The sequence below is a fragment of the Mugil cephalus genome, chromosome 10 (assembly GCF_022458985.1).
Source record: "Mugil cephalus isolate CIBA_MC_2020 chromosome 10, CIBA_Mcephalus_1.1, whole genome shotgun sequence".
Lineage (NCBI taxonomy): Eukaryota > Metazoa > Chordata > Actinopteri > Mugiliformes > Mugilidae > Mugil > Mugil cephalus.
Genome location: NC_061779.1, coordinates 21,736,678 through 21,749,330, shown reverse-complemented (window position 1 = coordinate 21,749,330; position 12,653 = coordinate 21,736,678). Strand labels below are relative to the sequence as shown.

Here is a 12,653-nt window from a genome sequence, read left to right as displayed (position 1 = left end):
ATCAGCGGCAGTCATAATGCATCTTCCTCAGACTCATAACTCAGTGAAATGTGAACGGTCTTGATTGACATATTTTATGATTCAGTGTGATGTGCACTTCCTGAGGATATGACTATCTCTGTTCATTGCAAACATCCTCAGATCCCCTTAGAAATCACGGACAAATGACTTTCCTTATGACTTCAGAACTCGTCTCCAGAGCTAACTAACTGACTTCATGTCTGCTTAGCTTTGCAAAGCTAGGAATTAATACACTAGTGAAAATAAATGCATCCTATTAGATGCATCCTATAAGAGTCCTGCTCTAAATCTTAGCATAATGAAGTTTATGGAACTCAGCATTTGTCTCAAATAACTGAGAGAGCTGCTGATTCAACTGTGTAAGTATAGTTGAAATGTATTGTGTTGTAAGTGGCAGGTGAGCTTCTAAGAGCAGAAACAAAGCGCCTGGGTGAACATCACAGATTCTTCTTTCTTTGTGCTTTGCAGATCGAGACCACTTCCAGTTGGGTTCATTGTCCCACTTGCTGAATGCTAAGGCCGGCGGCTACCAGGAGCTGCCTGACTGGCCTGAAGCTGCCCCTGATCCCTCCGTGCGCAACGTGGAGGTGAAGGAGTCTGTGCGTGCAGTGGGAACAGTAACAAACAGAGACACAGGGGCCCTCTGGGATTTCCAGGGGCCCCAAAAGATGGAGGGGAGTGAGGGTTGCTCCTTCCCCAGAGCAGTGCCTCAGAGGGTTTGGACAGAGTCGCCAGAGCTTCACTCCCAATACAACACTAACTCCAATATAACATTGATTCCTCTCTCACTGACCGTCATTCATTCACTTACAGCTCATTAGCATTAACAGCTCATCAGTAACATGCATCCTTTTTGGCCTCCATCTACTTCCAGATGGATGCTGTTTAACATCTCCTCCCTCTGTGGAAGACAATCATTCACAAAGGAGAAATGAGAGAAAATGTCAGAATGAAAATCTGTTTAAAAGTCATTCTGAAGACAGCCGGTGATATCAAGCTCTCCCATCCTCTCTGCTGCACTTGCTTCTGTTGAGCAGCAGTTCACTCGCCCCGTCCATATGTTTCCTCACAGTTGTGATATAGCCAATAGCACATGTGATACAGAAGGGACCGCGTTTGGAAGCGACAGGGTTTTCAAGGCCTTCTGACCCAAACTATTCCCCAGACTGTCATGTAGAAACACAAAAGTAAGCTGAGTTGTCTTTAAGAGGACACGGTGCAGTTTCTCCTAATGCATCTTCTCAATCCTCCAAAGTCTCCATCCCATTTACTTCATGTGCCATCGGTTCATAAGCAGCTATGTGTTTTAAATGCAGACAGAAAATCAAAGCCTGAGTGTGTCACATGTCCTTGTTAAAATCAGCCATGGTTTTAAGCTTCGGGAGTGACTTCAAGGTTTGATTTTGCTGTCACATTTGTCCATTATTGTGTGTTCATTATTATTGTGATAATAGTGCTGCTTTTTAACTCACAGCTCGTTGTTCCACACAGAGAGTTAACTTGTCATTTTCCTCGTGATGCAGATTTCAAGATGAGGCCTCAGGTGCATTTTGGTTGGTGTTGTAAAAGAGACGTGATCGTAAAAGACCATGTTTTCACTACGATTCGGCCAGTTACAAAACTGAACAAGTCACATTAGTGCTAACCATTTTCCAAAGCATTCACTTCTGGTGATATTCATTTCCCTTACAGAGACTGGTAATTGATTTGAGACAGTAAACATGCTCCAGCTCTTGTTTTGTTGTCAGAGTGACATTAGTGCAGCTGTGTGCAGGTGTCTCTTTGAAAACTAATGTCCTGACGTCTGATTGATTTTCTGACAGCACACATCGTTACTGCAACTAGGTTTACAACGACATCTGCCAGTTTTGCCTCTCCTTTTGTGTCCTGGCAGGAATCAAATCAAATTAGCTCGTGACGTCATTCTAAGGTCTCACACACAATGTCTCACAAACCAGTGCAAGCCTTTTCTCCTCACTTCTCTCTAGTCTTAGCTTACCATTTTCAAATTCTTTTTTTTTTTTCGTATATGAATTTATTTAGTTTTTCCCCCCAATTCACAAGAGTGTAGATAATAAAATATTGTTAAAACAATTAACTGAAAAATGAAGGCAACACAATTGAGGCGACACATACTGTTTATTATTTTTAGGAGCAGCTCTCAGAACATTTGAGGCCTGTCTTCAAAGAAGAAAGAATAAAGAGCAGTGACAAATGTAGGAAAGCAGTTTAATAGCTGCTGCTGATGCTTTGAAAAATGGTTGGCAGTTATATGTGAAAGCAAAGATCAGACCACCAGTATTGGTCCTTGAAGGAGCAGTTCAGTTGCTCAACAACCTCGCTGAGTCATTACGAATCTGAGCTTCCCATCACATCCACGCATGCGATGGCTGTTTAAGCTGCGAGGCTCGGTGGATCCTCTGAAGCCTCCGCTTCTCTGACAGGCTCTCCTTCTCTCCATTACACACCTCCGCAGACAGAGGAGGTCATAAACAGCGGTGAGGGGAGGATCGGCTTGCTAGGAGACTGGAGAGAGGTGCCCCCGCCCCCATCAAGTTTGGGCGTGCAGTGCTGTTTGCTTTGATGACTGCTCTCTTGCTCTCTCTTACAGTCTCTTCCTGGTTATTACTTAATGTGGTAACTGCCGATCACTGATAAGGTTAATGGGATTTCAGCTCTCAGAAATGAATCCTCAGTAAATGGGACAGCTGTATTAGTCTCAAGTGGAAAGAGATTAACATGAAGGAAGGCACGTTATTGTCTTGAATGCGATGGGGAACTGAAAGCATAGAATAAGAGTCTAAAATATACAGGAGGTCGAGTTCTAACTGAAACCAGACAGAAATGTTATAAAGTTCAGCTTTACAGTTACTTCCTGATCTCAGAAATACCACTTCCTGTCTCATCTCAGTGTCTTCCTACTCATTCGTCCTGATGCTTTCAGTGGTGTCCCATGGTCTTCGTCAGCAGCTGAAGTTATTTTCCAGGACTTCCATGTTGGTACAAAAAACTGAGACTGAGAGGGGGCCTCATGCAAGAACATTTTTCTACGAAACTCACAAAACAGCACAAACTTGTTGCCTGTTGAGTGCCTGTTTCAGGCCTATGAGTGGCGCCTGAGATGTGCTATGCAGCCCTAGAATATCCACATAAGGTAACCTCTTGATCTCAGGTAAGAGTTACATCTGACAAAAAATAAATAAAAACTTAATGTAGGCTGCAGTGTAGTGCCATCAGAGTAATGAAGAGCGATTGGTCAGACAGGTTTGTCACACTTAAAGACCTCTTTCTATCTCAAAGCAAGCCACCCCCAACGTGACAAGTGGCCTCATGACAGTCGTAGTTGTGTCCCGGCCTCCAGTTGGTGATGTCTTTGAAGGCCCTCAGTCATTCAGATGATGGCATGTCCAAAAAGCATTTAATGAAAGCAACTGGACTTGTTGAGTTTTGAGAAGATGTTATGGATATAACACTGTCACGTTCAACAGAGGAAGTTACTGCTGGGAGAGAACTGAATAAAAGGGCCTGAGCTAGCTTTTCTTTCCATGACTTCTGAAAGCTGCTGTTGGCTTCGTGACCATTTTCGTTTGCTCCAGTTTCATATGACGTCAACGTTCTCTTCCTTGGTCCAAGTAGCTTCATGGACAGAAATTGTGTGGGGGTGCTTGTATAATTTCACATTTGCTTACAGTTCTAGGTGATTGTGTTGTTTTACTTAATTGTGGTAAATTTTGGAAACTGTAAGCAAAAGAAAACTGACCTGCTGATCCACGTTCTTGCATGAGGCCGTGTCTCCACAAGGTCCACCAACGAGGACATACAGTCCTGTTAGCTTAGAGAGAGCTGACTTCATCGGCTGATGATGCAAACAACCCAACCCTGCGTGACTAAGTCCACTGGCTAGAGTTAGTGTTTCCTCCTCTGCACCTCACTGGTCTTTCATGAAATTTGTGACATAATTTGTGAATGTGTCACAAATGCTGTTGTGTGATTTTGAGTGTGATGGGATTTCTCTCAGACTCCTGCCTTTATCCCTCTGCTGTTTCACCTTCATTTAGTTCATCTAATCCATGCTAGCACACCATGCTTTGTAGCCGGTGAGGACGTTCACACTCAATGCATTTTCATGTATGTTTTTGTTATGTTAGTAGTGAGTATTAATGTCGACTTTTAATTTCTACTGCATGTAAGCACGTAAATACAGCACAGTATTAAGTTATATTGGAGTACATTAAGTTTACCTCTGAAATAGTTTTCCTTTTACCATTTTTGGCATCACGATAAGTAAATCTTTGTAAATAAGTATGATGTGATGAGGTTTATTTTTCGTCTGATATCCCAATCTGTTCTCACTCGTTCTTACTTTTAGACCCAGAAACCTGCCTGTGCCTGTTTCTCTTTCTTTCCTGACTTTTTTCTAAAACCTTTTCCTTCTTTTTTCCTCATCTCCATCCCAAACCTTTTCTTTTCTACGTCTGCCAGGTTTTTACGCTGCTTGAAAGAGTCACAACATTAACGAGTGTGAGTCAGTTAGCAGCAAAGAGCCACACGTCCTTGAGCCTCAACCCATATAGCCGCAAAAACCCAAGTGCTTTTTAACACCCTGCCTAACGTAGCCGCTGTCCTGTGCTTAGCTCAGCCAAAGCTAAACCTAAAACCAAGCACCCTCTTCCTCGGTCTCTACCATTAAAGAAGTGATTCTTTTAGCAGGACGTGCAGTCCTCCGACAGTGTCCAGCTGCATTAGCGGCCTTGCGGGTTTTAAATGGGAGGGTGTCCACACTCATTAGCAGATGGTTAATGAGTCTGGTCACAGAAAGAGCAGATGGCCTCTTTTTTTTTTTTTATTAAATGTGGGAGGATAGCTGCAGCTCCTCGAAGATTTCACTTCTCTTAATGGAACTGCTCCCTGTATTAAAAGAAAACCATTTCTGCAACTGGTCATGAAGGCAACACCTGGTGCTAAACATCTATGTGCAAAAAAAGAATTAGCATTAGCCTCTGTACTGAATTTGTTGTGTGACTGTCAGATCTGAACACAGATCTGCAGCAGCGATGGCTGGCTTCATTTGGCTGCTTCACGCCCAGGCAGAGGCATTCATGGCCATGCTACTGTGATCTGCCCACGTCTCTGCTTCTGTCTGAGGGGTATCTCACCGAGGCAGAGCTGACGGCGAACCGTTTGATTCTCTTGCCAGGTGCCTGAATGGACCAAATGCAGCAGCCGCGAGAAGAGGAAGGAGAAGAAAGTGGAGAAGCCGTTCTACTCTGACTCAGAGGGCGAGTCTGGGCCAACAGAGTCCGCTGACAGTGGTAACTTTAGACGGCTGCTGGCCCTGGCAGCGCCACCGTCACATCCTTTAGTCAAAATGAGTCGTGTGCTTGTGTGCGAGATTGCTGCTCAGTGTCAATGACAGTGTTTAGAGATGAGCCATACAGTAAGTCCTGTAATAGATCAACACCAGTGTAATTTGTGTCCACTCGTCATGTGTGTACCTCAGTCAAGCAGATAATTCACTCTGGAAAAAAATGTCTGGAGCAATAATACAAACATCAATAAAAATTTGATCTTAGACAAACTTTACTTTAGATTTGACTGTGACTCCTCTTTAGTTTAAAACGTGGGGGTCTCATGGCTCATGTGGGAATCACCTGGTTTATCAGTGGACAACACGATTCGCTCTTTCTCTGTGTGACCTAATTGACTCTGGCGTTTCTACCTCAGAGTCGGACTCTGCCAGCGGTTCAGAAAGCGGCAGTGGCAGCGAGGAGAGTGGCTCGAGATCGGAGAGCGAAGAGAGTGAGGAAGGCTCTGAGTCTGAGGAAGAGGACGAGGAAGAGGAGGAGAAGGAGAAGAAGAAGAAAAAGAAAGAACTGAAGAAGCCAGTACAAGAAAGCGAAAGGTACCATTGCTTTTTTTTTCTGGTGTATAATCACTGTTGATGGACATGGTTTCATTTCACAGATCCAATTTAATTTGATGGTATCCTGTGTTTCGTCATCTGTTAAAGCATGAGCAGTATTGTTCTTGTCAGAGTATGAACTCTTCCAGCAGCTTCCTTTGCATTTCTTTTGCAGCGAACAGAGCAGTGAAGAAGAAGACCGGAAGAAGGAGAGGAAGATTAAACAGCGCAAAAGCGACTCAGAGTCTGAATCAGATGAGGAAGAGGAGAGCGAGTCTGAAAGCAGCCAGTCAGAGTCTGAAGACTCTGAGTCTGAGGCAGAGGTCAAAAAGAAAAAGAAGGTGCTGATGATGTGTCCGCATTTAAATCACACTCAGGCTCAGACAGAGAGATAAGAGGAAAAAATAGGACATATCACAAGTCAACAATAGAAAATAATATTCCCATGAACTTATGACCTAAACACATTTAAATCCTGACACAGCAACATAGACGTCAGCCTCTGATCACAGCAGTTTCCTTTGATCTATTTCTTCCAGGCACCTGAATCTAAACCTCCTTCCAAACCTGTCAAGAAAGAGAGCAAGAAAGAGAAGAAAGAAATGTCTCTGCTCGACCTTGATGATTGTGAGTGTTTTCATCTCTTTTACGTCCCTCCACAAAGACGCAGACGTAATTATGGCTGCTTCTCTAAGGCAAAGCCTGTGAACGAAGCTCACAGAAACTGTGGGGGTATTTGACTCCTTGCTGAGCCACACAGGAAGCCATGAACATAACTTAATAAATAGATGACTATAATCAGGTCTGAATCTGGGAACATCCTTGTTGTGTCTCTCTGCTGAATTCTACATCTGCCTTTTTCCAGTTGAGCCTGCTCCCTCCCCTCAAGTCACACCCGTCAACACCTTCCTCTCCAACAGCCTTGTGACCGACCTGGAGGGACTGTCTCTGTCTGACTCTGTCCTCTCCCCGGCAGTAAGTACTTCACATGTCTCACTGGTTAGCACCTGGTGAATTTACCGGAATAAAAATGAAAATTGGGCGAGAGACTGAAAAGATCTTTTTCCAGACCATCGCTCCCTCCAGCGCGCTCAAGAACTACGAGCTGCTGCACCGCATCACTGGGGAGGGCCTGTCGGTGGAGTACTGCTTCAGCCGGCAGCCGTTCAGCCCTGACGCCAACATGGTGGCGGTGCAGATGCAGTTCACCAACAACGCCACGTCCGACACCAAGAACCTGCACATAGAGGACGTGAAGCTCCAGTCTGGCATGAGGGTCAAAGAGTTTCCAGAGATTGGTGAGTGATGGCCTGAAGAGAGCCAGTGTTTGAATATATTTTTTTAGGGTTAGGGTTAAGAGCTCTGGTAGAACATCGGCCAGAATCTCCCCAGTCTAAGTGCTTAGCAATGGTTAGTAAATTTAGTATGCTAAGTGCTGTAAAACATATATAATAAGTGCGTAATAAAAGAAGTGCTTAATAAAAACACAGACACAAACGGATCATGATAAAATTTGTTAGAAGGGGTTAGAAACACACAATAGATTTGCTTGTAAGGATTAGGGTCCGCCAGGGATAAAGGAGGGCTAGGGTTAGGGCAAGGGAGGGTTAAGGGTAGGGTTAGGGCTAACCCCTATGGGGAAGGGTTAAGGGGAAGGTAAGAAGGTAAGGTTACGGTTAGATAAAGGATATTTAGGGATTAGGGTGAGGGTTAGGGCTGGTCCCTGAAAGGTGCCCAGAGTCTTTTGGCGGGAGGGGGAGAGAGGAAGAAAGGGATAAATAAATTAATAAAATTCAGATAAACCAGGGTGAGTGTTATTCTGCACTGAGTCCCCCAGGAATATAAGCGGGAGTGAAGCAGGTTAGGGTTAGGGTTAGGGTTAGAAGCTGCAGATGAAACATACTACCAGACTTCATAGAGGTGATTGTTCTCAGTGCTTTGCTTTGTGTTAAGGACTATCCTTTTGGGAGCATTATTACACGAACAATTTCATGGCAAACCTATCCATCAGATGTTAATATTTGTCATGTTTATGTAGAACTTAGTTCTATCTTGTACAAATAGAGAATAATTTTCTCTGGGATCTGATTCGTTAAATTAAGCTAAGAATAACCAAAATAAAATGTGAGGTTGCAGGGGTTTATGTGTGCCAGCCTTTTTAAATCAGCTGTTTCATGTATATTCTAAATAATTCATGCACTTAGTTTGCACCAGCTGTACATGTTGTTACTGTTATTACAAGAAATCTGGGCACTCTGCGTTGCCATTAACTGAAAATGGTGTATAATTTGTCAGTCACGTGTATTTTTTGTTCTCTGAGATTATCCTCCTGCTCTCTTTCGCCATTATTTACAAGTCATTTTATTTTTTTCAGTTTTGCGTAGCGCTCCCATTTCCACTGTCCATTTAATTGTAGGAGACTGGAGACTGTGAGGACCACAGTTACATCTGCGTGCACCATTGTTGCCCAGGGCCACATTCTCATCAGGCCTGAATCGGAAAACATTACAAATGTCCAGTTAGAACGAACGATCATATTGTTGTGGAAATACCTTTTGCCATTTTAACAAAAACTCACATCACACAGTTTGCAGCAAAAGTCACATGGTTAATCCCCACGCATCAAAGTTGCAAAGAGCTGTATGTGGTTTGGTAGTGTGTGTGTGTGTGTGCGTGTATGTGTCAACACTGTCCTCTTTTGTCCCTGTGTGTCGACAGAGCTGCTGCCAGCAGGAGAGACGGCCACCGCTGTGATGGGCATCGATTTCTGTGACTCAACGCAAGCGGCAAACTTCCAGCTGTGGTGAGATGGATTGTGTGTTTTAGAGAGCAGACTTCCTGGGCAGTCCTAATGGCTAAAAAAACAACACGCAACTAATGCTGTGACAAACTGGTCAAGGTTCTGAGTGTTTGGAAAAACTTTCAGTGTGCTGGGCTTGTTAACTTCACATAAGAGCTGTGACAATTATGTGCCATGAGTTGACAAAAAATTAGTTGGCAGCTGTTTTAAAAAACTCTTGAACGTTTTTATCAACTATAACGGACGTCTTTTACTGTTTACTGGGGCTGAGAAACAGCCCTAAGTTGCAGCCATACCTTGCAAGTGAAAGGTTGCTTCAAAGTCACATCCTGTTACACACTACCAGTCGAAAGTTTGGACAAACCTTCTCAATGACTGGTAGTGTGTGTCACATTAATTTAAAGAATCTTTTTCAACTGTTTCAGGCTCTGGGCTCTCTTAAACTTAAGCTTAAACTTCTTCCGAACTCTAAACTGCTCTGTTCCTTTTCTGTAGCACTCACACCAGGAAGTTCTTCGTGTCGATCCAGCCGCCGGTTGGGGAGCTGATGAGGCCCGTCTTCCTGACAGAGAACGAGTTCAAAAAGGAGCAAGGTGAGCCATAATGGGCAGCGAGAGCATTGCAACCTTAAACCGTCATCCACAGTGTGTCAAGCATAGCAACACATCACAGAAAGTCCTGTAACAATCTAAGTGTCTAGTCATCGTCATATTTTAGGGATAATTCTGCTTCAGTTGTTCACAGATAATAGCGGCACAGCTACATTTGTCCCCTCTGAACAGTCACTCTAAGGGAAATTTAAGTTGATTAAAGTCAGCGTGATCTGCACATTCAGTGAACATACTACATACACAATAACATTGCAAAGATTACATTTATACAGATTTACATTTATTAAGGCTCAGTCAGCTGTGAACAATGTGCATGACATCCATAAGACGACAAACTCAGGACACATATTTCCATAATTACATTGCCACATACAGTAAATATCACAGAAACATGCATGATGTTTCTGGACGTCCACCTCTTTTGTCCATGCAAGGCAGGAGTCACTGCCTTGGTCACGTTAAAGTCACCATAACACAATAATAACACATCAACAGGCTCGTTGTTAGAGAGTGTGTGGTAGAGCAGCTGCAGGCAGCCACCAGCATGTTTCTGGTGTTTCCATCCTGACTAACACTGAGTGAGTTCTGAGATCTAACAAACCCACTCTTTAAACATGTGTCATATCCACGGTTCCTCCCTCTCTGTACCGTCCCCTGTAGAGAAGCTTTTACACAGTCTAGGTAAGTTGGCTTTGATAGATTTGTTGTTTCCAAATGTTTGTGCGCCCACCTGCCTTTACTGCCAACCTCGACCCTCCCTTAAGACCTCCTCCCTCCTCCCTCCTCCTCCTCCTCCCTCTTTTAATACTTCCCGCTGACCCCCTCCCCCCCACTCCCTTGCCTTGGTGATCAACACTAAACTGCACCTTTAGGTCTGTAGCTGCAGACTCACTCACCTGCGCTAACGGGCCGCTCACGCTCTGCTGCTCCACCAGGAATGCCTGGAAATGCTCATCCACTGACCTTGATTCACTCTCTGAGCACCATGTGAACGAAACATTATAACATCTGGCTCACAGCAGCACACGGCCACGTGCTTTCAAGCCGCTGATATCCACTGACATAGTGTACTGGGAGTCGGGAGGGCTACGTTGCATTATTTTGGCTGAGTGCACTGTTGTACCTCAGATCTAATAAGCACTGATTTGTTTTGCAGGTCAAAAGTAGTCTTGACGTCCTAACTATTATTTTCAAGAACAATTGATGTACTTATTTACTCAAACATGAGTTAACTAGGAACTAAGAGCTTAACATTTCCTGCTTGCATTGTGGGAAGTTTTGAAGAAACACAAAGTCAGTAACATCCTCCTCCTGTTGATCTTTCCATCACTGATACAAACATCGCTGTAGTACGCCTAAACTTACCTTGCCCAGAGCGGCACATGGGGGAAGTTTGCCTTCAGGGCTGTGTGTCAGAAATCTGCTACTGGACATCTAGTATAGAAAGTCCACCTGATGTAGAAAACTCACAATATGCAGCAAGGCTTTTGGTTCCTCAGTTTCTCAAAAGGTCAGTGAAGATCCTCTTTAGTCCAGGTCATGTTGGATATAACATGGATTGGTCAAGGAGAATAGAATAGAATAGAATAGAATAGAATAGAATAGAATAGAATAGAATAGAATAGAATAGAATAGAAAAATACTTTATTCATCCCCTGGTGGAAATTTGAGTGTCCAGTAGCCTGTACACAAACATAAAATCAACAAAGTCAACAGTGCAAAAGGAAAAAAATGGAAAAATGTATCAGACTGGATTGACTGTATTAACATGTAAAACTATGTACAGTTGACCAGCTTATAATTTTACAAGTGAGTATTTTAACATTTATTAATATTTATTTAACATTTATTTAAACAAATGCTGGATATGACATGACCTGGATTAAAGAGGATCTGGCTGGATTCACTTGAGTCTTGATGGTGTTTCACTACTATGAAGGTTCTTTCTTTCAGTCCAGTTGCCTTTGTTTTTTTGGGTGTTTCCAGCGTTCCTCAATAGGACATCAGCACTGTAAACACATATGTCTATGAGACTAAGGTTATACAGTACATATTGAGTACATTCAGTAAATATCTATTCATGTTTGCCAGCTGCGGGAGTCTAAATGTTTGTAATAAAAAACAGATTTCTGTCTTAAATATGGAAAATTATCCATCAGTCGAGCCATCGTGTGCCGTAAAACTGTGTTTGGAATCTAATACGTTATTCTGTAAAATACAAGAGAGTTATGATGCATCAGTCCAAAACAAAGACAAAAAAAACATTATATTTTCAGATTATCACAGTGACGAAGCTAAAACCATCAAATATTTGAGTGTTTGACTGTTGAAACATCATGGACGTCCAGATGTCTTTAGACCAGCAGATAATCAAATCATTGGTCACTGGATGGGATCCTCTAACACCCAAGAGTGTTTGTTGTTGGAGATAAAATGGCTTTGGCACAACATTTCTAACCTTGGAGCTACACTGAAAAGTACTGGACAGATTAGTTGTCAGTCTGGTGTTGTGTTTAGTGGGAAGCATCAGCATATTCCCAGAGTAGTTTTATGACAATTATTGATGTACTGAGTAAGTGCATCAATCACTGTAGTGTCAGGTCATGTTTATAGTATATGTGTGTAATACTGTATTAGTCTGATGCTGGCAGAAATAGTTAGTCTTCTTTTCCTGTAGAAAACAGCACTGATAAAAGCAGCACTCTGTTGTGTAATGTAATAACCACTTTGATTTGTTTTTGCTGCTGGGGGAATGAAAATGAGTGGCTGACTTTAGATGTAGCTTTAACCGGCGCTCTGCTCACGCCCCCGCAGGTCAGCTGATGGGCATGAATGAGATCACAGAGAAGCTGACCCTGGACGCCAAGTGCCGGAACGAACACTCCATCGTCCAGAGAGTGACCACCGCCGCCAACCTCAGCAGAGTCCCGTGTGGGTCAGATAGAGAGTGCAGGTGAGAAGACCATCAGAGATAATAGGCAGCTTCTTTGAGCTTCTCTCTATCAAAACGTTCCAGGAAACGTTCCAAAAACTGCATTTTGATCTCCACTGGAGAAAAATGAGCACTAGGAAAACTGTGGCAGATAGCAGGAAGTCGATAACACCCTCCTCGTGTTGGTTTTTGTATTGCTGGTATCGCTCCAGATATAATGATCCCAGTAAATGTTTAGCTGTGTTTGGGCAAACTTTTTCAAATCTAATTGTAAAAACAGTAAAAGCAGATTTTGAAGCATGTTTGTGTTTCGTTATGTGTTCTGTTTGCCAAGAACACATAAGCCAAGAACTGTGAGTAAATGTAGCTTGATTTTTATTGTGGTGA

At 43.1% G+C, this 12,653-nt stretch overlaps 1 protein-coding gene across 7 annotated transcripts in view; it reads left to right on the top strand.

Moving 5' to 3' along the window:
• LOC125014567 (AP-3 complex subunit beta-2) overlaps positions 1–12,653 on the top strand; it is a 38,179-nt gene that overhangs the window by 21,731 nt on the left and 3,795 nt on the right. For 4 of the 7 annotated variants that reach the window (XM_047595742.1, XM_047595745.1, XM_047595738.1 and 1 more), the window contains exons 17-26: positions 490–620; positions 5,219–5,333; positions 5,746–5,923; positions 6,099–6,264; positions 6,463–6,550; positions 6,789–6,898; positions 6,993–7,221; positions 8,642–8,726; positions 9,219–9,316; positions 12,149–12,287. In XM_047595742.1, coding sequence (XP_047451698.1) covers positions 490–620; positions 5,219–5,333; positions 5,746–5,923; positions 6,099–6,264; positions 6,463–6,550; positions 6,789–6,898; positions 6,993–7,221; positions 8,642–8,726; positions 9,219–9,316; positions 12,149–12,287 — 1,339 coding nt within the window. The remainder of the gene's footprint in view (positions 1–489; positions 621–5,218; positions 5,334–5,745; positions 5,924–6,098; positions 6,265–6,462; positions 6,551–6,788; positions 6,899–6,992; positions 7,222–8,641; positions 8,727–9,218; positions 9,317–12,148; positions 12,288–12,653) is intronic. The other 3 variants (XM_047595743.1, XM_047595744.1, XM_047595739.1) reach the window with 1 other exon arrangement.